At 37.2% G+C, this 27844-nt stretch overlaps 1 protein-coding gene across 4 annotated transcripts in view; it reads left to right on the top strand.

The window, feature by feature from the left end:
• The window catches only part of SMURF1 (SMAD specific E3 ubiquitin protein ligase 1), a 100804-nt gene that overhangs the window by 47517 nt on the left and 25443 nt on the right, over window positions 1-27844 (top strand). For all 4 annotated transcript variants that reach the window (XM_081136844.1, XM_081136841.1, XM_081136842.1 and 1 more), the window contains exons 2-3: window positions 26030-26068; window positions 27215-27323. In XM_081136844.1, coding sequence (XP_080992970.1) covers window positions 26030-26068; window positions 27215-27323 — 148 coding nt within the window. The remainder of the gene's footprint in view (window positions 1-26029; window positions 26069-27214; window positions 27324-27844) is intronic.

Below are 27844 nucleotides of genomic sequence, written 5' to 3' on the forward strand. Positions count from 1 at the left end.
CAGGTGGTATTACTTCCAAGGAGAACAATGTGGCTACTCAAAATAGCTTTGAGATATTTAAGCCCAGTTTTGTACTACATCAAAATGTGGGGGGAAAATAATAATGCAAGGACCACAAAAAACTCTTAAACAAAAAACTCTTAAAACTCAACAATAAAACAAACAACCCGGTTTTAAAAATAGGTAAAAGACCTGAATAGACATCTTACCAAAGAAGATATATAGATGGCAAATAAACATATAAAAAGATATTCCACATCATGTGTCATCAGGGAAATGCAAATTAAAACAACAATGAGATACCGCTACACACCTGTTAACATGACAACACCAAATGCTGACAAGGATGTGGAACAATAGGCTCTCTCATACATTGCTGGTGGGAAGGCAAAATGGTACAGCCACTTTGGAAGACAGTTGGCTGTTTCTTACAATGCTAAACACTCTCATCATACGATCCTGTAGTCACTCTCCTTGCTATTTAGCCAAAGAAGTTGAAAACTTATGTCCACACAAAAAATCTGCACAGATGTTTATAGCATCTTTATTCATAAATGTCAAAACTTGGAAGCAACTGTGGTACATCCAGACAGTAAAATATTATTTTACTAAAAAGAAATGAGCTATCAAGTCCTGAAAAGACATAGAGGAACACTAAACGCATGTTACTAAAGAAGTTGATCTGAAAAGGCTACATACTGTACAATTCCAACTACATGATCTTCTGAAAAAAGACAAAACTATGGAGATAATAAAAAAAAGATCAGTGGTTGCCAGGGGTTAGAGGGGAGGACAGGATGACTAGGCAAAGCACAGGTGATTTTTAGGGCACTGAAACTAGTCTGTACAATACCGTAATGGCGGCTACTTATTATACATTTGTCAAAACCCACAGAATGCACAACACTAAGAATGAACCCTGTTGTAAACTACAGACTTGGGGTGATAATGATGGTCAGTGTAGGTTCATGGATGTAAACAAATACAACACTCTGGTGGGGCATGCTGATAGTAGGGGGGGCTGTGCTTGTGTGGGGGCACAGAATATGTGGGAGATCTCTGTACCTAACGTTCAATTTTGCTGTGAACGTAAAATTGCTCTAAAAAAGAAAGTGTACTTTAAAAATATAATTCAAGGTAGTATAGATTTATGTGTCAAAGGCAGGAAGTACCTTAGAAATTCAGAGAAAGGAGAACTCCCTGTTGGTTTAACAGGAAAGACATCAGATTTGAGCTATAATCCAAAGAATGAATAGAATTTCAATCACTGGACAGGGGTTCAAAGTGTGTAGCCTTGGGCAAGTAACCTCCCAAACTCTTAGTTTCTTCATAGGGTTTGTGGAAGGATTACAGGAGATAACATAAGTGAAGTGCTTGGGACAGAGTCTAGCATAAAATAAGTAGAGCTCTTCAACAAATATTGATTGAGCACCTACTATGTGCAATGCAACTGTGGCTGAGCCCACATTCTAGCTCATGAAATAGTGGTTAGATGTCATAGAAAGAGGGCAACAGGCAACCTGAAGAAAGGTGCAGAAGTAAAAATTGCTACCTTGTGGTGTGGGAACAGTTAAATCATATTTTGGTGATAAAGTTGGTAAAGTAGATCAAGAGAAATTATATTTTGTGTTTTAAACTCTAAAGAAAGTGGTTTATAGGCGGCGTAGACCCTTGAGACATTGTCAAAAAATATTTTGATAATGTTTTAAGAATAATTTGGATTGCATCATCATAGGAAGTGGAGATTTCAGTTGAGAGACTGTCCTAAAAATTTTGAAATCATTGTAGCTGTCTTTAGTTGGTTTGTTAATGGACAGGTTATTTACTTGTCCATCTAAAATGTTCTTTATTTAAAAATATATATATGTTTGTATTAATTTTGGAGGGAGGAAAGGAGAGGGGGAGAGAGAGAAACATTGATGAGAGAGAACAATCTATCAGCTACCTCCTGCACACCCCCTACTGGGAATTGAATCCACAACCGAGACATGTGCCCTGATGAGGAATTAAACCAGTGACCTCTCGGTGCATGGGACCATGCTTAACCAACTGAACCACACCAGTCAACCTAAAATGTTCTTAATCAATATTATGAAAGTAAAACATATTTTTCTTCCCCTAGTTTAATATTATGGCAGTCATATCAAACTTTGTTTCATACTAACTTAACAGGTATTAATGTGTCCAAGTAAGTCACCAGTGTCTTTTCAACACTGGCCTGGGAAAGTAGACCATCTTTCACTTGAGATAAATGAAGAGTTTAATTCATCTGCTCAGTAGGGTTCATTCTCTTCCTCATTCCCATCCTTCCTCCCTTTCTCTCTTCTTCCACCCCCCTTTCTCTCTCTTTGGTAACATCTTTGTTGAGATATAATTTACATACCATGAAATCCACACATCAATTGTAGAACATTTTTGTCACCCCAGAAAGAAATCCTGTACTCCTTAGCTGTCACTCCCAAATCCCCTCATCCCTCCCTTCCCTATGCACTGCTAATGTGCTAGAAAAAAAATTTTTTTAACTCCTTTTAAAATAACATCCAAAAGCTAGGAATAGCCCTGGCCTGTGTGTCTCAGATGGTTGGGTATCATCCTGCACACCTAAGGGTTTGCCAGTTTGATTCCCAGTCAGGGCACATCCCGGGTTGTGAGCTCAGTCCCCAGTTAGGGGTGTGCAGGAGGCAGCCAATTGATGTTTCCCTCTCAAATCAATGTTTCTCTCTCTCTCTAAAAATCAATAAAATCTTTAAAAAATATTTAGGAATAAATTCAACAATAGAAGTACAAGACTTGTACACTGAAAACTACAAAACATTATTGAAAGAAATTGACAAAGATCTAAGTAAATGGAAAAACATCCCATGTTCATGAATTGGAAGACTTAACATTGTTATCAGTACTCCCAAGACTTATCTACAGATGCAACACAGTACCTACCTATCCAAATCCCAGGGGGCTTTATTTGTATAATTTAACAAGATGATCTTAAAATTCATATAGAAATGCAAGGGTTCCAGAATAGCCAAAACAGTCTTGGAAAGCTAGAACTAAATTGGAGACCCACATTCCAATTTCATTTATTACTAAGCTGTGGTAATTGAGACAGGATGTTACTGACAGTAATAATAGACGCATATATAGATCAGTGAGATAGAAGTGAGAGTCCACAAATAAACCCTCACATTTACAGTCAGTTTTTGACAGTGATATCAAGACAGTTAAATGGAAGGAGGAATAGTCTTTTCAGATGGTGCTGGGACAGATAATAATAACTGATTGCAAGAAGGTAGAGAAATTGGAACCTTTATACATTGCTGGTGAGAATATAAAATTGTACAGCCACTTTGGAAAAAAATAATGGCAGTTCCTCAAAATGCTGAACATAGAGTTACCATATGAACCAGCAATTCTACCCCTAGTATATACCCAAAAGAATTGAAAACAGAATCTACATAAAACCTTGTTACATGGATGTTCATTAGCAGCATCATTCACAGTAGACAAAATGTGTTAACAACTGAAATGCCCATTATCTGATGAATGGTTAAACAGAATATGGTATATCCATATAATTGAATATTATTTGGTAACAAAAAGAAATGAAGTTCTGATACTTGCAACATGAATGAACCCCAAAAACATTATGCTAATTGAAAGAAACCAGTCATAAAAGGTCACATATATTATATGATTCCATTTATATAAATGTCCAGAATAGTTAAACGCATAGAGATGGAAAGTAGATTAGTGGTTGCCAAGGGGGAATGAGGAGTGGCCACTAATGGAGATGGGGCTTCTTTGGGGTATTATGAAAATGTTGTGAAATTAAATGGTGATGATGGTTGTACAACTCTGACTGTACTAAAAGCCATTGAATTGTATTCACACTTTAAAAGTATGAGTTTTGTGGTTTGTGCATTATATCTTAACAAGTTGCTGTATTTGAAAATGTATATTTTAGGATACCACAACTTTGTAATTTTTTTCATTCTCTAGTTAGAAGCAGAATCTGGCAGATTTCCCTGTTTATTTTTTTTAAGTCATATTTGTTTGCTTTTTAAAAAAATACATGTTTCTCTAGATTATTCTAGCTTCCTTATGTTGCATGTCAATTTCCTAACATAATTATACTTTTTCAAAACATACTGTATTGGAGCGTGTTACAGTGTAGAGCTTGGGCTATGAAGTCAGACAGACTCTTGAGGCTGTGTGGTCTTAGGCAAGTAATTTAATCTTACCTAACCTTGATTTCCTTATCTGTTGTGAATACTAGATAAGATATAATTTGAATTCAACCCAATATTGTTTTACATCAGTTCTGCTTGTGGATGCTTGTGAAGTTGTCTTAATCTATGGAAGGGAGGGAGCTGGATGAGCTGAAGAAATGCTTACCTGATGACATTCATGATTAGCCTGGAAGAAGGTTTTTGCTTACTCTGGGAGTGACATCAGAGGAATGGCACGTGAGAGATCCCCTTGGTCTCTCCCACTGAAGTTTCAATTACTTGAACAGCTATAACTCAGCAAAGGATTCCCTGCTCAACGCACAAGCAAGCCTGAGAAATCTACTCATTGAAACATCTAAATGTGGGCAAGTGGGAGCAAAAGGGGGAGGCGAGGAGGGAAAAGGGCTCAGATGAGCTACAGATGCAGCCCTGCAGCCAGGAGTTCATGGAGGGGCTCAGTCTGGAGAGGGGAGAAATCTGGTTGTGGCTGGCGCTCCCTTCAGCTGGGAGGAGCAAAGAAATTCATTGGGGCCTGGCCAGTGTGACTCAGTGGTTGAATGTCAACCCATGGATCAGGCAGTTACAGTTCCATTCCTGGTCAGGACATGGTACTGGCAGAAAAACAGACACACAGGCCAATGGAACAGAACTGAGAGCCTTGAAATAAAACCACATGTATATGAGCAAATAATTTTTTACAAAGAAGCCAAAAACACACGATGGAGAAAAGAAAGTCTCTTCAATAAATAGTGCTAGGAAAATTGGAAAGCCACATGCAAAAGAATAAAACTAGATTACAGTTTGTCCCATGTATAAAAATTAATTCAAAATGGATCAAAGATCTAAGTATGAGATCTGAAACAATAAATTACATAAAAGATAACATAAGTGCTAAACTTACAGACCAAGGTTGTGGAGAACAATTTATGAATCTGACCCCAAACGCAAGGAAGTAAAGGCAAAAATAAATGAATGGGACTATATCAAACTAAAAAGCTTACGCACAGCAAATGAAACTGACAACAAACCAGAAAGGCAACCAACCAAATGCAAGATGATACTTGCAAACAACAGCTTCAACAAGGGTTTAATATCCAAAATGTATGAAGAACTTATAAAACTCAACACCAAACAATATAATTATAAAATGGGCAGACTACCTTTCCCAAGAAGACATACAAACGAACAGCAGATATTGGAAAAGATGTTCAACTTCACTAGCTATTAGGGAAATGCAAATCAAAACTGCAATGAGCTGCCTCCTCATACCTTTTAGAATGGCTGTTATCAACCAGATAAGCAATAACAAGTGTTGGAGAGATTGTGGAGAAAAGGGAACCCTCACTCACTGCTGGAAGGAGTGTAACTGGTACAGCCACTATGGAAAACAGCCTGGCAGTTTCTCAAAAAATTAAGAATAGAGTTACCATATCACCCAACTATCCCTCTTTTGGGTATCTACCCAAATTTCAAGAAACTTGAAAACATTTTTTCACAAAGTTATATGCACCCCTGTGTTCACTGCAGCATTATTCACAGTGGTTAAGACATGGAGACAACCAAAGCGTCCTTCAGTAGAGGACTGGATACAGAAGTGGTACATGCGTGCTGTGGAGGACTCCTCAGCCTGAGAAAGGATGGAACACTGCCATTTGTGCCAATACGGATGGACCTTGAGAGTATGCTAAGCTAAATAAGTCAGCCAGAAAAAGCCAAGAACCATATGATTTCACTCGTACGTAGGATATACAACTGAAAGTCATAGACAACAATATGGTAGTTACCAGAGGAAAGGGGATTGGAGGGTAGTGAAGGGTAAAGGGGGCCAAATACATGGTGATGGAAGATGATTTGACTTTGGGTGGTGGTCACACAATGCAATGAACAGATCATGTATCACAGAAATGTATACTTGAAACCTATGTGATCCTATTAACTAGTGTCACCCCAATAGATTTAATTTTTAAAAAGATACAATTTGTAAAGTGCTATTAATAGTGTTTGGCTCAGAATAAGTTTGATAAATATTAGCAATTATTGTTAGTTTCACAGTTGATAATTATTAAATATACCTCTAGTTGAGGACATTGCTTCCTACAAAATCAAACCTAGAAATTTGTTTGAAAAATAAATCTAATGATGTTTATTTTCCCCCCTGGTTTAAAAAGAAGAAAAATACAGCTATGAGTAGTTTAGTCTCATGTCTGTTGAAAGGATGGTCTTAAGAGCTCTTCCAATCCAAGAATCTACAAATACTGTGAGACTCTTCTCCAGGTGTTAAATTTTAAATGACTTCTTCCCTTTTTCCCTCCTTAACTTTCTTCCCTTCTTCAAGTTTTCCTTCTTCCCTCTCCTCTGTCCATTCTTTTTCTTTTTTCATTTTTCCTTGGACCTGTGAGATTTATTTTTAATGAAGAAGCAATGTATAAACAGATACATTCTCCTTATGGAAGAATAAAACGTTAGGCTGAAGTTTCCCTTGTCCACAAGTTCCAAGCCTGGTGTTGCCCCTGCACCACTCCTCCCTTTCCCTTCCTCCTTCCCCCTCTCCCCAGGTAACTGTTACTTAGTTTTTGTACACGTGAGTCAATGGGATTGTTTCCCACATAGTCATTAAGAAATCGGGGCTCACAGGGATTCTGCTGTTGCACCATCTCAAGCGGTGTCTCTAGGCTTCATGGAGACGTGGGGATCACCTGTTATTCTGTGCTTTGTTCCTGAAGTGACACGCACCACTTCTGCTAGAAGTACAGGGCACTGCAGTCACATAGTCCCAGCTAACTCAAGGGAGCAGGGGAGTGTTGTCTTCCATTTGACTTGGAGAGGAGAGCTAGATATTGTGAGCATTAGGAACTTCTACCACAGCTTATAATTTTCTTTTCCTGTAATTTCTGGTTTTGATATCAGCCTCTTAAACTCAGTTAGTGAGGCTACCCCCCCTTTTTTTATGAAGTGGGAACAGTTTTTATAAGGTGGGAATTACCTGTATGTATTTTGAAATTGTGATAGAATTCTTCTGTAAAGCTATCTGAGCTTGAGGCCTTGTTTTTGTGGATAGATTTTCAATGACCATTTCAACTTCCGTGGTCACCGTTTTACTATTTTGGGGGCCAATTTTGGCAATTTATATGTTACTAGAAAATATTTTATCCATTGGTTTAAAGTTGTACCTGTGTGTGCTCTTAAGGTTTGTAAAACTTATTCTTGTGGTTTTATCTCCTTTTGCCTTCATGTGGGTAATTGGTGCCACCTTTCTTTTTCTTGAGCTTACTCATAAAATATTTGTTGGGTGGTGTGTGTGTGTGTGTGTTAATCCTCACCTGAGGATATGATTTCACTGACTGAGAGAGAGAGAGGGAAGGGGGGCGGAGAGAGAGAAGCATTGATGTGAGAAACATCCTTCGGTTGCCTCCCATACACACCCAGTCAGGGGACTGAATCCACAACCTAGGTATGTTGTGACCTGAAATTGAACCTGCAACCTTTTGGTGAACAGGACGACACTCCGACTAAGTGAGCCACCTGTCCAGGGCAAGATTTGTTTGTTTTTAACTTACTCATGGACTGACAACAGTATGGGGAAAGCCTGGGGGGGCGGCATATGTGGTGTGGAGAGGGGATCAATAAGGGGGAAAAGGGAGATCTGTAATACTTTCAACAATAAAGATAAATTTAAAAAAAAAAACTCATCTTTTAAAAGAACTGGCTTCTGATTTTACTGACAACTCTCCTGTTTTCATTAATGTGTGCTATTATCTTTATTAATTCCTTTCTGCTGTCTTTGGACTTATTTTAGTTATCTTTCTTGCGTTAAAGTTTAGTTCATATACTTAATATCTTTCTGGAATTTTAATGAAGTTAAGCCTACACACTTTAACATATAGTATTTTTTTTTTTTCATTTTATTCTTAGTTCCTCTTGCCCACATTGACTTTTCTAAATTCCATGCGTGTTTGAATAGCATGTGTATTCTCGGTTTTAGGAGGAAAACCATTCTATTGAGTTTATTTTTCTCTTTCATGTTGTGACTGTCTATAAACATCTGATGATTCTTTGTTATATATTCATTTTTATAGCTGGGATTTCCTGTTTCTCAGTCAAGGTACAAGAGGGATGGAGAGAGGAGTAGAGGTGTTACAGGAGGGGCTGTAATTCTGTCCTTCAGTCCCGTCCCCTGCCCACAACACCATTCTGTGTCCCAGAGCCACACTTCTACACTCAGTCTTACAGCTGGAGGCATGCCTGCGTGTGGCTGTGTCACATTGGATAGTGGGCATGCCTGACAAGGAGCCCGACCGTGCCTCCTACAGTAGCTCATCATAGCCCAACTCACTACTCTGGTGGCCTCTCCTGGCCCCATCTTCCTGACACCACACCTAGAGAGCCCTGAGTGTCGGTGCCGCCTTCCGCAGGCGCAATTGCCTGCATATGGCTGTGTCATCTGTCTACAGCTGTGATTTCCCTCTCCTTGTTTTCTCTCCATATTATAGCGGTGTTTTTTTTTAATTTGTGAGCAGAGCTATGTGAATATATGTCCTAAATATGTATTTCATTGTTCCTGTTGGTTTTGTGAAGAAAGGGCAGACAGCAGCATGTGTTCAGTCTGTCAGTCTGGAAACCTAATAACCTGTCAGTTTTACTCAAGTTGGAAGTGTGATCAATGTGGTGCTGCCATTTTTTCCTAAAAGAAAAAAATGAAAAGCCACATATTTCAGGTAGCAAAGCAGGGAGCGGAGTAATAGAATGAACACTTTCAAGGCTCTGTGAAAACTAGTTTGTTTGTGAATTAATTTTTGAAAATTTTATCCTCAGGACAGTCTTCAAAGATTTATATTTTTATGCTGTTACTGACTTTAGTGCTGTTCTTTTTTCATTTGCTTTTATGTCCCCTAACATCTTCATGTACCAACCTGGAAAATACCATTTCCAGCCCCTTGAGTTGCCTGATGGTGGAAATTATGGCATATTGATAATCTGAATGAAGAATAGAATGGAAGTAGCATTAGTGCCTGTGCTAAGAAGTAGATTAAGAATCCTTGCTGTTATTACAATCTTTTTCACAAAGTCACTGATTTTTTAACTTAAAAAGATTTTATTTTTTCTTCTAAATGTTATTTATGTAGTCACTTTGCAGAAAGTTTAAAGAGTACAGCCAAACAAAAAGAAAAAAATAAATTGTAACATATCAGTTTATATCACTGCAGACTTTTAAATACATTTTATCTACTCACACAGTTTTACCAAAAAAAAAAAAAAAAAGTCATACTGTGCATACTGCTTGTTCTATAACCTGTTTTTCATTTTTTTAATTCAAAGACTATTTTTAGAAGTTTTAGATTTATGGTATTATTGCAAAGACAGTACAGAGTCCATATTACCACACACACAAACACATACCTGCACAGTGTTTCCCCAATTATTAAAATCTAACATTAGTGTGGTAATTTGCTTCGGTTAATAAACCAATATTAATACATTGTAATTAACTGAGTACTTTATTAAGATTTCCTTAGTTTTTACCTAGTGACTTTCTGTTCTAGGATCCCATTCAGGATATGACATTACATTTAGTTGTCATGCCTCCTTGGGCTGCTCTTGGCTGTGACAGTTTCTTAGGATTTTCCTTGTTGTTGATGACTTTGACAGTTTGGAGGAGTACTGGTCAGGTATTGTAGAATGTGTATCAGTTGGAATTGTCTGATGTTTTTCTCGTGGTTAAACTGGGATTATGCATTTTGGGAAGGAAGATCACAGGTAAAGTGGCATTCCCATCACATATCAAAAGTACATACTATTGGACCTGACTGGATAGCCTATTTGGTTCTAGTGCCATCCTGACAGGCCAAGGATGTGGGTTCAATCTCCAGTCAGGGCACATGTAAGAATCAACCAATGGCCCTAGCCGATGTGGCCCAGTGGTTAGAGCATCAGCCCATGGACTGAAGGGTTGTGGGTTCAATTCCTGGTCAAGGGCACATACCTGTGTTGCAGGTTCGATCCCTGGCTCAGGTCGGGGCACATACCGGAGGCAACCAATTTATGTTTCTCTCTTTCTCCCTCTCTCTCCCTCTCTCTCTTCCCCCCTTCCTCTCTCTAAAAATCAATCATTAAAAAATTTTTTTAGAAAGTACCTACTATGAGCATGATTTATGACTGTTGATGTTGCCTTGATCACCTACCTGGCTAAGGTAGTATTTGTCAGGCTTCTCCACTGTAAAGTTCCTCTGTCCCCCTCTTTCCATACTCTACTCTTTATAAGTCACTGTGCACAGCCCACACTGAAGGAGTGGGGGTTAAGCTCCGCCTTCCTTAGCGTGGAATATCTACAACATTTATTTGGAGTTCTTCAGCACATTAGACTTGTCTTTTTTCCCCTTATTAATTTACACAGTCATTTATTAATATCAGTATGGACTCATGAATATTGTTTTTATACTTGGGGTTATAACCCAGTACCACTTTATTTATTTTGTTGTTCAAAATGTTCCAGCTTTGGCCATTTCAAGCTCTGTCAGTTGGCTCCTGTACTCCTTTGTCATTCCCCTACCAATGTGGTGGGGTTTTTTTGTTTTGAGCACTTTCTTTCTTTCTGTCATATAAATGCTCATCTTGTATATTACCTATCCCAGTTTTAGACTCATCTATTTCTCCATAGAGCCCTTTTTTCTTTTAATGGATGATAATATAGAAATAGAACCTTTTACAATTAAATATACCAATTTTCCATGTCATTATATATACTTATACAGTACTATGACTTTTTTTACTTTTGTTGTTAATACTCAAGGATATTTTTCCCATTGATTTTTAGAGAGAGTGGAAGGGAGGGAAGGAGGGGGGGGGGAGAAACGTTAATATGAGAGAGACACATTGATTGGTTGCCTCCTACACGCGCACCAATGGGGGCCAAGGATCGAACCTGCAAACTAGGTACGTGCCCTTGACTGGAAATCGAACCCACGACCCTTTGGTGTGCTTGTTGATGCTAACCACTGAACCACACCGGCCAGGGCATACTTTTTTTACTTTTAAAAGAAAATGTATTTAGGTATAATTTACCTATTATAAAATGCACTCATTTTAAGTGTATAGTTAATGAGTGGTAACAAATGTGTATGACACTCATGTGTAACCACCACCCAAGTCAAGATATAGAACATTTCCATCATTCCAGAAAGTGCCTGTCTTCCCACCTAGCTCCTGGACCCAGTAAAGCAGTGATTTGCTTTTTATATTGATTAATTTAGCCTATTCTTAAAGTTTCATGCACATGCAGTCATATAGTATGTACTCTTTTTAAAATATATCTTTATTGTTGAAAGTATTACAGATGTCCCCTTTTTTCCCCCCATTGACCCCTTTTACCCCACACCTACCCCCTAGTACGTACTCTTAAGTGTTTCTTAATGTTTCTGAGATTTACCCATGTTTTTGCAAGTATCAATTGTTCATTCTTTTTCATTACTATGTTGGATTCATTGTGGGAATACACCACCATTTTTTTGTCTATTGTTGTTGATTATTGGGTTATCATTTTTGGCTGTTATGAAGAAATCTTTCAATGTTCATGCACACATCTTTTTGTGGACACGTACTTTCTTTGGATAAAAACCTAGGAGTAGAATTACCAGGTCATAGGCTGGGTGTCTCTTAAACAGTTCTCCAGAGTGGCTATTCCATTTTATACTTCCACCAGCGATGTATGAGAGTTACAGTTCCTCTACATCCTCATCAACACTTAGTATTGTCAGTCTTTTTAATTTTAGCTATTCTAGTGGGTGTGTAGTGGTACCTTATTGTGGTTTTCGTTTACCATTCACTGATGATTAGTGATGTTGAGCATGTTTTCATTTGCTTAATGGCCATTTGATGTCTTCTTTGGTGATGTTAACGTCTTTTTGCCCATTTTTAATTTTTTAAATAATTTATATAATTTTATAAGTCTTTATATATTCTACATACAAGTCTTTTGTCAGACATATGTATTATGGAGATTTTGTCCTAACTAGGGGAATTTTAATTTTCTCTTGCCTTTTCCTTTCTTAATGGTACCTAGTGTTTATGTCTGTGCTCTGTTCCAAGTCAGTTTTTGTGTATGTTGTGAAGTAAGGGTTAAGGTTTGTTTATTTTTCCCCCCTAAGCATACCTCATTTATTCCAACTAGATACCCTATTTTCCAGTCTGGAAAAAACTATCTTTTTTTTCCTCGTTGAATTATTTTGACACCTTTGATGAAAATCAATTTATGTCATACCTTTGGGTTTATATTTGTACTTTCTGTTCCATTGACTTTTATGATTTTGAATTCTCAAAATCTGAACACTCTTGTAACAATGCCTAGATCAAGAAACAGAGCCCAGACAGTTCCCCAGACACTTCCTCATGATCTCTTCCAGTTGTTAATTTGTCGTGCTAAAGAATAGTTACTTCTGACTTCAACAGTATTATTAGTTCTGTTTTTGTGCTTCATATAAATGATGGTACAATATATAGTGTATCTTTCATTGAATACCAGGTTTGTGAGATTCATTCATAATTTTGTATGTAGTTGTTTATCTTTCTCACTGCTGTATAATATTCCATTTTATGAATACCACTACTGCTTTATTATTGTACTGTCGATGGACATCTCAGTGGTTGTCAGTGTTTGACTATTACTAACTGTGCTGCTATAACCATTCCACTACGTAGTGAACATACGTATATGTGCATTTCTGTTGATTACATACCTAAGGGTGGAATTGTTGAGTTATGTTTGATTTTTTTTATTTATTTAATTTAAACTATCTTATGAATCCAATGTTGGTCACATTGTTTTGAAGTTTTTAATGTTGTTACAGATTGTTTCATTCTTGGCAGTTGTCTTAATGAAGGAGCATAATTCAGAGAACTATGTGGTTTTCATTATGGATGGATCAAGTTCTTACCTCCATCACAAACTTTGCTGGGTCACCTTGAGCAAGTTGTTCTGTCTCCTGAGCTTCTATTTTTGTTGACTAAATTGAGCATAATGATTTTACTCTGACTTATACCATGATGTGAATAATGATTAGCTAAGTAATTATAAAAGATTTTGTGATAAAATCATGCAAAATAATATCTTTAAATGTTTTAGTACTATAGAACCTAACACTATGTGATAAATAGGAAAGAGATGTAGGGGACTTTGTTCCAGAAGATTGTGTCTTGTGGGCTTCTAAGGACTATGTGTGAGGATGTTTGCAGCATGTTACCTTGCTAAATTTTGTCCACACCTTTCGGTTTTCTGTTGATTTTTTTTTTTTTTTATGCATCAAATTAATAAAGCCTCATTTGTCAGCTCAGTAACTGAAGGAGAGAAAATGCTGACAGACTTTTCTCTTTCTGTTATTTATTATTACTTTTTCCCCTTGCCCATTCATTTTAGGTCTGGTCTCATTATTAAGTTGTAGACTGGTTTGCTTTCTTCCCAGTAAATCCCCCAATTTCCCCTTTACCCTCAGCAGTTATCACCTTGTTAAAATGGCTTCCTCAGAAGAACTCAGCTTCATTTTATATGAACATGTCTTCAGGAGTCAAGTGGGTGAGGATGCTTGGATTTATGTGGGCTTCTCCTCCCTGTTAACCCTGGATTATCTCCTGTTAATGGGGTTCATTCTGTTTCTTTCTAGGGTGACAATCAAATACAATTTACTTAATGACAGACTTTTTGTTTAAAATTCATCTCCTTCCTGACAAAGTTGAGTTTTATTTTATGCTATATAGCCTTAGAATAATAGTCCAAGCTTGAGAAGTCAATTTTAAGCAATTGTGTTTTTTTAAAAAAGATGATCTTAGTTTATTTTTCTTAAAAATCAAACCCTCAGGCCTTGGAAATACCTCAGGACAAGCAACTTTTTTTGTTCTTGTGGAATCCTCGGAGCTTAGAGCAGGGTTTGGCCTGTGGTGGGTTATCAGCAAATGTTTAAATGGAGGAAAGGATTCACTTCTTAGAAGCAGCAGCTTTTACTAACTGTGACTTTGGTTGGTCAAGTTACATGATCTTTTAAAGCCTCAGTTTTTTCATCAGTAAAATGAACATATTGTTACCGGAAAGGAGACAAGGTTGGCTGGTAGTATGTGTTCTTGACTTTGTGCAGAAATGGGAATGTTTATTAAAGCTGGACAGTGAAACAGGGCAGGGCTTAGCATAAAAGAAGCAACAGGAGAGCCTAGGCTGGGCTGCTTTACCTCACTGGGAAGTCAGAGAAAAGGGGACCTTGGGAACAGGTTCAGGGGATTAGCCTTGGACTAGCTGCTGCTGCCCATTGCTGCCCTGGTTGCAAGCCTCGTGGGGTCCCTTAGAGTTTAGGAGATGCCTGCCTGTGGGGGAAAAGTGGGGGAAGTAAAGGGCAAAGGGAATGGCGGAGGCTGCTCCCCAGGGAGAGCACACACTGGGTCCTTTGTCTTGAGGCTTTTATCTCTTTCTTGCAGGAAAGAATCTTAGGGGAGGTTTCAGGGGAGTATTTCAGCAGAATATTCATCAGTTTTCTAGGTGTGCGCTTTCAGGGCCATGGTTTCCACCGATTGGTCAGTGTCAGGGCAGGGGGTCACTAGTCATTGCAGCTGGTCCTTGTGTCCCACCTGGTTTTGCTGCTTTTCTGGGTCTGTAGCAGAAATACAGCTGAGGCCTAGATGTTATCTCTAGGAAGGTGACCTAGAGATATAGGTATATGCCAGTTTGTTCAGTTATCTGTCTCAGTTTCCCTGTTCCACTGTCCTGGCTTACTGGCCTGTCTCAATATAATAGTAACCAGCTCATGGAATTGTGGTGTTGAGTAAATGCAATCATGCATGTCAGATACTTAGCTTAGTGCCTAATTAATTACCTTGTAAAAATATTCAGTAATTTTTAGCTGCTGTTATCATTTATATTAAGGGGAATTAGACTGTATTTTTTTAAAGTTTCACAAAACAATGACAAATTTTCCAGTCCTTCCAAACTGTCCACTGTAATTCCATTGATAGGTTTCATCAAATGTTTTGGCAGAGACATTGGTCAGATGGTTGCCTGGGAGACAGTCTGCTTTCCAGGGTGCTTTTAGAAGCTCAGATTGCAAACTGCTCCTGGTTGTAAAATCACTGTGTGCTTTTCAGGAGGAGAGATACTAGACATCTGGGGCTGAAGTGTTGGAGTTAAACACTGTCTTTGCATATGGCGCTTGAATAGGATATTTGAATGGAAAAATAAACATGTGTAGGGAGGAAATATTGATAATTAACTGATCAAGGAACTGATTACTTTTTTGGAATATAATTTTTTTTCCTTTTTATTGAATTTATTGGGATGGCACTGGTTAACAAAATTATACAGGTTTCAGGTGCACAATTCTACAATACATCATCTGTGCACTATATTGTGTGTTCACCACCTCAAGTCAGGTTTCCTTCCATCTCCCTCCACTCACCCCCCACCCACCACAATCACTACACTATTGTCCATATCCATGAGTTTTTCTTTTTTTCCTTTTTTACTCAATCCCTCCACCACCACCCTCAGCCTCCCAACGCCCCCCCACACACACACGCACACACACACACATACTCAGCTGTCAGCCTACTCTCTGAGTCTGTCTCTGTTTTGCTTGTTAATTCATTTTGTTCATTAGATTCCACGTATGAGTGAAATCAAATGGTACTTATCTTCCTCTGACTGGCTTATGGCTTATTTATAACTTTAAATATATAGATAAAATGTTCTCTAATGAAAACCCAAGTTTTCTTTCCTGTGTTCTAAGGCAAAGAAATGTGCTTCCACCTACAGAATCACCCAGACTCTTGACACATTTGTTCTACTCTAACATGGTTGAAAAACATTCCATTTGGTTGATTTGCGACAGAAACATGATCTGAAGATAAAAATTATTCTAATAAACAGGCTTTAAATGAGATACTTTTCTTGTCTCCCAGGGCAAAGGTATCTAGCCTATAATACTTGGGAAGAAATCACACAACAGGAAATTGCATTCTGTGAACGCTGTCTTCTCTTTTCACCCAGGGAGGAGTCAATCCTATAGGTTCTGCAGGGCAAACCAGAGTGTCAAGAAAAGCAACATTTTAAGATTAAAATATAAAAATTAAATATGCCCCTTAGTTATACATTTTCTTGGGATGTAATGGCCTAATCAGTCATTGGAAATCATCCCTCAAGATGTAAAAATGACCGTTTATCACTGAGGGCTTTGTTCAAACAAAAAGTTCCAAATGCCCTTTATTTCTCCCTCATTGTATTATTCCGGTTTGAAACTGCAGGGGAACATTTTGTTTTCTTAGTCCCAACCAAATGTCACTAACGATACCATAAGGAATAGCGTAAACCCTTTCTGAAGAACAAGATCTGTCAGGCAGCAGTGCGTGCAAGGCTGCCAGGCCTGGACTCCTGGCAGACAGAATGCCCTCATTCATTCATTCAAGAATGGACTGCACATTTAGTTCCTGTGCGCCATGCTAGGAATGTCATGGTTCAGAAGAATAGTCTCTGCCTTCTTGGTGTTTATGCTCTAGTGAATAGTTAGTTACGAAGAAAAAAAGGTTATTACCTAATTCATTTATTCAGCAAACATTTTTAAAGTAACCTGTGTGAGCACCATACCAAGGTCTGGATACAGTGGGGAATACAAAAGACCAAGTCCTTGTTCCAGTGGACATTTTTGTAGGGGAGAGGTCGACATGAAGCAGCATATAAATAGACAGTTTCATTTCAAACGCTAATAACAGCTGTGATGCTGCTGTGATAGTGTAACGTGAGATGGGTAGAAGTGGGGGTTGGCTACTGAGTCTTTCTGGATCATAATACTTTCACCAATAAGGTGGAAAAAGTGACGCCTGCCCTGTATGTCCACTTGCATCATCCTGTTAGACTAGGTAGAGAAAAATGTATGTAAAAAACTTCTGAGACTCTAAAGTCACAAGAATGGTGTTAGTGTTTGCAGCTGGTGGGGACCCAGGGGGACAGGCAGAGGAGCAGGCACATCCCCTATCCTTGGAGCCAGGCTCTGCCTTATAGGGAAGGCAGAGTTTCTGCCACAGCAGCCCTGCCTCACCTTTCAAGGTATCGGAGCATGAGCTGAACTCTGTCATACTTCTGAATTCAAATAAATTCACACAGTTTTGTCACTTATTTTGTAATTTAATACATTTCTAAAAGATGAAGGTATAACACTCATTTTCAGCAAGGAGTTATTTGGAAAACCCATCTAAAGGTGGTCAGTTTACCAGAGTCCCCTCCGCCCCCAACCTCAAAGGCAATAATGATGGCTGGTGGTTGCTAAAATATCTTTTGTTAACTTAGATCATTTTCCCTGCAAAGGAGAAATCATTTTATCATCTAATAGTGTCAAAATAGTGAAATGTGTATGTGTGTTGTAAATAAACTTACTGAGAAGGACTGGGAAAAGTTGTTTATTTCATTAAGCAAATAATGAAAAAGAGTTTAGTTCTGCATGTGTTTAAAGATTTTGAGTCTGTTGATGTAACTGAAATATGATTTATTTTTCCCTCTTAAGGTAAATTTGAGGATTTCCTAAACTTGTATGAGAATTGACAGACGAGTGACTCTGGTACAGGGCCTAGAAGATGACATGCTAGTGAAATACACTGAACAGGAAATCTGACTCTGCTTTTAACAGGGATTCTGTTTTTACCCCTTTTTGTAGCTTAAAGAATTTTTCCCAAAGTAGATAAAAATTTGAGTTTTAGATGTAAAAGTTGGATGAGGCAGGCAGCTTATTATGTGTTGGCAGCTCTCCTTGGTGGTAAACTATATTTTCTAATAAATGAAAATTTTACTTTGATGTTTTAGATTATTGAGCTATATCTTAACTGTCTATATTTTTTATCACTGTTACTCTCTTTGCCTTACTTTTTGTTTCTTGTTCATCAGAGTCTGTTACATGCCTGTTTCATGGCCAGCACCACATGAAGCACATGTCTAAGGGGGTAGAAGATGGGGTTGCTCCCTCAGAGGAACTTAACTTAGCGGGGGGACAAAGCCACCTGTATGAAAAGGTATTGAGTGCTCAGCTATATGGCTCTTAAAGTAAAGAGGAATAAAAAGAGGGAATAGATTGCTGGTAGTTAAGAGTAGAGATTCGCAGATCAGTCAGAACATTTATGCACATGTCGTTATCAGCATAAAATTGTCAAATTGTTTTTTTTTGCCAAGTCAGTGTAGAAACTATCTCTTTCTCTTTTTTTTTTTTTTTTACCTCATTTCATTAAAGAAACATTTTAACATGAAAAAGACATAACACCAGAACAAAAAACATTTTTAATTCAGTTTTATGAAAACCCCACTATATTGTTCTTATTTTTTTAATTTTGGCACTAGTGCAAATGTTATCACAGAGTGACATTCAGGAAACACTGGCCTGAATGAAGCTTCACTGAGAAAGTGGGCCTGGCCTGGACCACAAAGATAGACACAAAAAGAAAGGGATTGTTAAGTGGATTGAGTAGCAAGAATAATTGCCTAGGGGTAGTAATGGTTGGGGCCCAGAGGAGGGGGGTAATGGACTGAACTATACTTTGAAGAAATGTGAGAGTCATAAGTGATACTAGAAAATGGGACACTTTAAAACCCAGGAGAAATTTAGATTTGCAGTAAAATACAAACAGAGCTATTGAAATTTTTAAGCCTTAGAACACAAAAATGTCATGTCAAAAGATTAATCTGGTGGCTGAATGTAGTATGAGTTGGGGAGGGCACTGTTGCTCTTAGAATAACTATGAACAGGTGAACCCAAGAACATGAGAATGGGTGCAGAAGTAAGAGAAAGGACAAGGTCAAAAGACTTTTTTTATTTTTTATTTTTAAATATGTCTTTATTGATTTCAGAGAGAGGAGAGGAGAGGGAGAGAGAGAGAAACATCAATAAGAGAGTCATTGATCAGCTGCCTCCTGCACACCCCCTGCTGGGGATCAAGCCCTCAACCCCGGCATGTGCCCTGACGGGGAATCAAACCACGATCTCCAGGATCCTAGGTCGACGTTCAACGCTGAGCCATGCCCGGCCGGGTGGTCAAGAGACTTTTAGATGAGCAAAAAGATAGGACATGGTGACACATAGAAATATAAGGAGAGGAATAAAAATTACAGCCACAAATAGTATTTGGGGGATCCTGTGCTTTTGTCAGGGACCTGGTAAAGAAGCATGCCTTACTAATTGAATATACAAGTTAGCAAAACACTGCCCTTCCATGTATTTTGAGATGCAAAGTGAACGTTACATAATTTGCTCTTACTTCATCCCCAACATTAGGAATCTCTGGTATGTGATTAAGAAATTATGGGATGTAAGAGACATGATTCCAAAGTAGAGGGGCACTTCAGAGTTGGAATTGAAGCAACCATGCAGTGATCTGCACTGAAAAAACTAAGCTTCATTTTCTGTAAATGTCTCTTTTGTTCATTGTTGTATCCCCAGAACCTAATTCATAAGTGGTATATTTGTTTAAAAATTAGTGTTAGATTTAGATAGTGTGGGATTTTATGCTGTGTAATAAATTGTCTTTTATTGTTACATCCCTTAGAATGGACAAAGAGAATTCTGTCTCGATACCACAAAACTATTCTAGTAGGAGAAATCATATGCCATTAACTAAACTAGAATCAGTTTGACCCTAAATGGTCTTTGCACAAAATTGAGGCAAAATTATCTTTGTGCTGACACTATTGAGACCTTCTCTTTCTTGCGATATAACCAAATTAACTGGAATGAGCCTTAAATGAAAACATTGCCAGTCTTGTAAATATGAACAAAGATTAATATTTTTGAGATATTATGAGAATTCTTCCAGTCAGGAGCAATCCAGCAGCAGCACCTCAGAAAAACTAGGGCCCAGAGCTGGCGAATAATATTTGAGGCTGGAGAGTTGAGGTAGGGCGGGGTCAGAGCATGACATATCTAGAATTTTGCAATGGGAAACCACTGTGGACTTTTTAAACAGGAGTGAGACATGAGATTTAAATTTTTAAAAGTACTTTGTGATAGCTAATATTGGGAGCTTGAACAAGGGTGGAGATGGCAAAAAGTCAACACATTTGAGAGATTGGGAAGTAAAAGCATGACAAACAGATTTCTGGCTTGTGCAGTTGATGGGTGTTGCTGATGATCTCTGAAATAATGAATCCTGGGAGAGGACCAGATTTTTAGGCAGAGGAAAGATTTCAATTCAGTTTTGGACAGTTTGAGTTGATATGAGAGCCTTTAAGACATTTAAAGCTGTGGGAAAGAAAATGGAAGCTGAAGGATACAACATCACAGGTCCATTTGAGCAGAGTTGAAAAGATGGCCGATTTAAAATTAATGTAAGAAAAAGCTTTCCTATATTCAAATAACCATTAGAAAATGCAGTGAAAGGAACACTTCCATTCATAATAGTAACAAAGACAAAACATTCAAGAATAAACCCAATTAGAAATGTAGAAAACTTTTATGAAATTCTTTAAAACCTCACTTAAGGACATTAAAGAAAAATTAATAAATGGATAAATATACTACATTCAAGAATAGAAATATACCATATTGTAAAGAGGTAAATTCACCTCAAATTTATTTATGGAGTAATTTTTTTAACTTGCTCAAAATGGTTCTTAAGTTCAGTGGGAAAAATAAGCATGTGAGACTAGCCAGGAAAATGCTAAACAAAGAGTAATGATGAGGTTTTAGGAACAGGTATTTTCTATTTACACATTTTCCAGTTTTCATTTTTTACAAGTATGTATTTTCTAATTAAAGAAACAAGAAATAAAACACCATAAGAAGCTGTAATAAACTATGACCTATCCACAAAAAATAGACTGAAAAATGTGTATATATGTATGTGTGTATATGTGTGAATATATAGGCATTTGTGTGTGTATACATGGTGTATTTACATTGGAAAGGAGGGGTATAGAGAATATAATAAATAGGAAGTATGACTATCAACTATATAGAAATAAAAAGGATTATCAGGGAATACTGTAAATAACTGTATGCCAACAAATTGATAACATGTGAAATCAACCAATTTCTAGAAAGACTCAAAGTATCAAAGCTGATTCAAGAAGAAATGGAAAAATCTTATAGACGTATAAAAAGTAAAGAGATTGGATAAGTAACTAGTCTACAGGAAAAAGGACCAGGCCTAGATGACTTATTGGTGAATTCTACAAAACATTAAAGAAGAATGAATTCCATTTCTTCACAAACTCTTCTGGAAAAAAAAGAACAAGAGGGAATACTTTCCAACTCATTTTATGAGTCTGTATCATCCTGATACAAACAAACATACCTACAGACCGATATCCCTTATGAATATAGACAAAAAAATTCCTCAACAAAATATTATCAAACTGAATACAGCAGCACATTAAGGGTTATGCACCATAACCATGGAATTTATCTCAGAATGCAGGATTGGTTTAACAACTGAAAATCAATGAATGTGCTACATCCTATCATTAAATAAAGGACAGACACCAGATTATCATCTCAAGAGATGCAGAAAAAGCATCTGACAAAAGCTAACGCCCCTTTATGATAAAAACATTCAACACACTAGAAACAGAAAAAAAACTTCCCCAATCTAATAAAGGGCACCTGTGAAAAACCCACAGCTAACATCATACTCAAATGCCTTGCTCCTAAGATCAGGAACAAGACAGGAATTCCCGCTCCTTCTATACAATCTTGTATTGGAGGTACTGGGCAGTTAGGCAAGAAAAAAAGAAAAGGCATCCAGATCGAAAAGGAAAAATATCTCTATTTACAGACGGTGTGATCTTACATACAGAAAATTCAAAAGAACACAAATTCGAGCCAATCAATGAGTTCAACAAAGTTGTAAGATACAAGTTGAATATACAAAAATCAGTTGTATTTCTGTACACTAGAAATGAGCAATCTGAAAATGCAATTTAGAAAACAATTTCATTTGCAATAACATCAAAAGGAATAAAATACTTAGGAATAAGTTTAATCAAAGAAGTATAAAATTTATACTCTGAAAATTATAAAACAAAGTTATAATTAAAGAAAATACAAATAAATGGAAGACATCTCATGTTTATGGATTTGAAAATTTAGTATTGTAAAGATAACAATACTCCCCAAATTTACCAATGGATTCAGTGAAATTCCTGTCAAAATCCAGGCTGCCTTTTTGGGAGAAATTGACAAGTTGATCCTAAAACTCGTATGACAGCCCGGCCAGGCATGGCTCAGCAGTCGAGCATCAACCTAGGATCCAGGAGATCAGGAGATCACAGTTGGATTTCCGGTCAGGACACATGCCCGTGTTGCAGGCTTGATCCCCAGTCGGGGGTGTGCAGGAGGCACAACTCTCTCATCATTGATGTTTCTCCCTCTCCCTCTCCTTCTCCCTCTCCCTTTCTCTGAAATCAATAAAGACATATTTTAAAAAATAAAATAATAAAACTCATATGACAGTTTAACAGATCCAGAATAGCCAAAAGTCTTGAAAAAGAACAAAGTTGGAGGACTCATACTTTCTAATTTAAAAACTTACTACAAACCTGTGGTAATTACTATGTTTTGAATGTTCATGTCCACCCCCTCACACCGCCACCACCAATTTGTATTTTGAAATCCTAACCACCAAAGGTGGCAGTAGTAGGTGGGGACTTCAGGAGGTTCTTTAAGTCATGAGGGTAGAACCGTAATGCCTTATGAAAGAGACTCCAGAGAGATCCCTAGCCCCTTCTGCCACGCGAGAGTATGAGAAGTCTGCAGGCTGAAAGAGAGCTCTCACTCAACCAAGCACCATTATCTTGGACTTTCAGCCTCCAGAACTGAGGGATAAATGTTTGTTATTTATAAGTTACCCAGTCTATAGTATTTTATTATAGCAGCCAGAACAGACTAAGACAAGTGTGGTTATGGCATGAGGAGAGACATGTAGATCAATGGAATAGAATTGAGTGTCAACAGATAAACTCTCACATTTACAGTGAACTGTTTTTCAGCAAGAGTGTCAAGACAAGTCAATAGGGAAAGAGTGGTCTTTTCAACAAATGGTGCTGATAAAATTGTATATCCACCTACAAAGGAATGAAGTTGAACCCCTTCTCACATCACACACAAAAATGAACTCAAAATAGATCATAGACCGCCCGGCCGGCGTGGCTCAGCAGCTGAGCTTCGACCTAGGATCCAGGAGATCACGGTTCGATTCCTGGTCAGGGCACAGGCCCGGGTTGCGGGCTCAATCCCCAATCGGGCATGCAGGAGGCAGCCAATCAATGACTCTCATCATTGATGTTTCTACCTCTCTCTCCCTCTCTCTTCCTCGCTCTGAAGTTAATAAAGATATATTTTTTAAAAAAATAGATCATAGACCTAAATGTCTGTTTAAAAGTAATGTAATAGTAATTTAAGAATAGTTAGAGTAGCTAAAAGTATAAAAAAGCTAAAAGTATAAAAGTCTTACAAGAAAATATAGGACTAAATCTTTAAGACCTTTGGTAAGGCAGAGCCTTCCTAGACATGATACCAAAGCACAAGCAACTAAAGAAAATAGATAAATTGGACTTTATCAAAATTAAAAACTTTGGTGCTTCAAAAAACAACATCAAGAAAGTGAAAAGACAGCCCACAGAATGGGAGAATATTTGCAGATCTGTTAAGTATATTTTATCTTTAGATAAAAAGCCAAATAATCAATTAAAAATAGTCAAAAACTAAAAATAGTCTAAATAGAAATTTCTCCAAAAAGATATGCCAATAGCTAATAAGCACATGAAAAGATGCTCAAAGTCATTAGAGAAATGCACATTAATACCACAGACATAAAACCAAAGAAGCAGATGATAAGTATTAGTCGAAGATGTGGAGAAATCAAAACACTCATAACTGCTGGTGGGAATATAAAGTGGTGCAGGTGCTGTGGGAAACACTCTGACACAGTCCCTCAAAGTGTTAAACCTCTAACTCAGCAACTCTACTCTGTGTCTACACAACAGCTTGTACAAGCATGATTCACAATAACCAGAAGGCAGAAACAACCCAAATGTCCATCCATTGATAAATCAATAAGGAAAATGTTTTATATTCATACAATGGAATATTACTCAGTTATGAAAAGAAATGGATTCATACTGTAACATGGATGAACTTTAAAAACATGCTAAGTGAAAGAAGGTAGTCACAAAAATCACATATTATATGATTCCATGTGTATGAAATGTCCAGAATAGGCAAATCCACAGAGACCCAAAGTAGATTAGTGATTGCCCTGGACTGATGGGAGTTGGGGTTAAGTGAACAGTGACTGCTAATGGGTATGGGATTTTTCTTGAGGGGATGATGAAAATGTTCTAAAATTGATGGTGGGGATGTTGAACAACCCTGTGAGTGTATTAAAAACCACCAAATTATACTGTATATACATGAAATGAATGAACTGTGTAGTATATGAATTATATCTTAATAAATCTGTTATATAAAAAACATACTAAGTGAAACGTTTGCAGAACAGTACATATTATATGAATATATTTTTGTAAATAATATATTTATTCATAACAAAACACTGTATTATTTTTAACTAGCAAAATTGCACTGGCTAGCATGGCTCAGTTGGTTGGAGCGTCGTCCCAAACACTGAAAGGTCGAGGGTTTGATTCCCGGTCTGGACACATACCTAGGTTGCAGGTTCAGTCCCAGTTGGGGCATATATGAGAGGCAGCCAATCGATGTTTCTCTCTCTAAAATCAATAAACATATCCTTGGGTGAAGATTTTTTAAAAATTAGCAAGATTAGTGAAGCAGTGTAAAAGGGGCATCGGTCGGTATATATTCCCTTGCAGTAGTAGCTTTAATCACGTAACAGATCTGGTGTCAAAATTTCTTAACAGTAATTCATACCACCTAATTAATAAGATAACAACAGTAGCATTTATTGCATTCTTTCTGTATGCCAACATTTTGCTAAATTTTTAACATACATTTTGTCACTTGCTTTTCACAACACCGAGTGATGGCCCCGTGTTTTCTGTTACTCTCCCCTTGTTTTCTATTCCCCAACATTCTGAAGTTTACACTCACAAAACTGTATTATTTATCAGAATATCAAAAATGCACAATTTCTTTTGTTGTTGTTAACAGTAGCTAAAAAGGTATTTATGTGATCTTAAGCAGTTCTAAGAGCATATTGGTAAGTCTGTATGTGTTTAAGTAAAGACTTTAAGAAGTTTGAACTAAAACATTTTGTATTTGTCATAGTTGATTCCTGATTGGAGGAGAAAATACTTTTTAGTTACTTGACGGTTTTTTGTTTAATGTAGTACTAAATTTGAAAGCCAATCATTGGCAAAGGTAGTTTTTAGAATCTTTTTTTCATTGTAAATATAGACTACTGTCTCAGTCAGTTTGGGCTGCTATAACAAAATACCGTGGACTAGATGGCTTACAGTAAACATTTATTTCTCACAGTTCTGGAGACTGAAAGAACCTAAGATCAAAATGCCAGCAGAATTGGTTCTTGGTGATGGGCCTCTCCCTGGCTTGTAGACATCACCTTCTTGCTGTACCCTCACATGGAGAGCAGAGTGAGGACAAGCTCTGTGGTATTTTCTTATAAAGATACTGATCCCATCATTAGAGCCCTAATCTCATGACCTCATTGCAACCTAAGCACCTCCCAAAGGCCCCACATCCAAATACCATCAGGGCTTCAACATATGAATTTGGGGTGTGGGAGACAGTTTAGTCCATAGCAACTAGCTATGGGGAAAATCTTGTCCGTAAATACTAACCCTAGCATTTTTTGTTTGTTTTTAGTGTTATGTGCCAAGAACCTTGCAAAGAAAGACTTCTTTAGTAAGTAAACACCCATTTCTCTCTTACAATATGAATGTTTTTCACATATTTCTGAAATTTTAAACTTGTTAAAAACACTGGTTGTATTCTCCTAAAAATCCTGCCCTTTTACTGGATAGAAATCCATGGTTTGACAAACTTCATTTCCTAGTTAACTACAACGTAGAGAGACTCCGCTCCAAGGCACAGAATGTATAACTCATACAAGGAAAACTGTCTCTCATTCCCTATTTCAGCCACACCCTGTTTTCTGTCTTTCCACCCATTAATATATTACTTTCTGCTGAATAAAGTGTTCTCAGCTCAAATACAGATGAGACATTTTTCTATAAAATAGTTGGGTTTAAGTAAAATTGTTGGTAACATTTTACAAATTAAATCGCATTTTAAAAGTTTTGTAATTAAAGAAATTGTAAAAAAAAAAAAAAATTTAGAGGATCCTTTTCTAATGAAAGGACTCACCCCTTAAACTCAAGATATTCAGCTACTATAAAGTGGATGCCTGCAGTTTGAAATTTTTCACCCTTTTCCTGATCCTCACAAGAACACTGCCCAGCTCTTAAGTGGTATTATTCATGCGTTAAAGATGAAGAAACCTAGAGTCACAGGCTTTATTCGTATAGCTAGGAAGCTCCAGCGAGGTGGCTCACATCCAGGTGTATCTCTAAAACCCTCACCTTGCCACCTCTCTGATCTTATAAACCTGCCTGATTCACTTAGGAACTTAACTAATTAAAACTGGGTGAATACTTGCTTCCAGAGATAAAACTGACAAAGCCAGTAAGCAAGATTTCTAAGTATTATTTTTTAGAGAGTGTAAATACAATTAATCACAGATACCTTTTTCTCCATTTAATTAGCCCCCCTTAGTGATCATCAAAAATGGGAATTTGAACTTAAGCCTATTTTTATAGTGTTTTTTTTCTAGCCTCTAAAAATCTGTATGTGATGTCATACTGGGTTACCTTTCTTAGAAAGCTAAATAGAGCCAAACTAACCTTGAATTAGAGAATAAAATCTACTAGGGTAATCTTCTTTACCAAATTAGAGGATCTTGAAGCTCTTGGTAGCCTGCAAGACTGTGTTCTAATGTAAAATTGATAGATCTGTAGTCTCATCCAGGTGTGGCTGTCCCCTCTTCTCCAGGACTCCCTGACCCCTTTGCAAAGATTGTTGTGGACGGATCTGGGCAGTGCCACTCAACGGACACTGTGAAAAACACATTGGACCCAAAGTGGAACCAGCACTATGATCTGTGAGTTGAATATTCTGTAAGCCATTTGGGAGTGACAGGAAAGTAGGTATCTAGTGTTTAAGAGAAGCATTTCATTTTAAAAATAAATAAAAGGATTTATAACTTGTTATTGATAACAAAAGTAGATAGCCAAATCAATACCACCTAATTTTAGAATTCATATACTTGGAAGTTCTCTCATTTGACACTGTTATAGATTTTTATGGTTTGCTTCTGTAACTGATTTTCTATGACTTTTCAATCTGCTGACCACTCAGGTCCTCTATATGCTACTATTTTTTTCCAGTGAAACCCTAAACCTGATTTTAGAGTTTTTACTTTAAAAATACATTATTATTATACATATTCATTATGCAAATACATATTATATATATTTCTGTTGATTTTTAAAATTTTGCTTTTTAATATAAATATATTTTCTGTAAAAGAAAATATAGTTTGATATGATTGAATGTATATAAACCTATGGACCATCAGACAATTTTTTACATTTGTTCATAAAATGGATTTCACTTTGAAAA

This window comes from Miniopterus schreibersii (genome assembly GCF_964146895.1).
Source record: "Miniopterus schreibersii genome assembly, chromosome: 4".
NCBI classification, from domain to species: domain Eukaryota; kingdom Metazoa; phylum Chordata; class Mammalia; order Chiroptera; family Miniopteridae; genus Miniopterus; species Miniopterus schreibersii.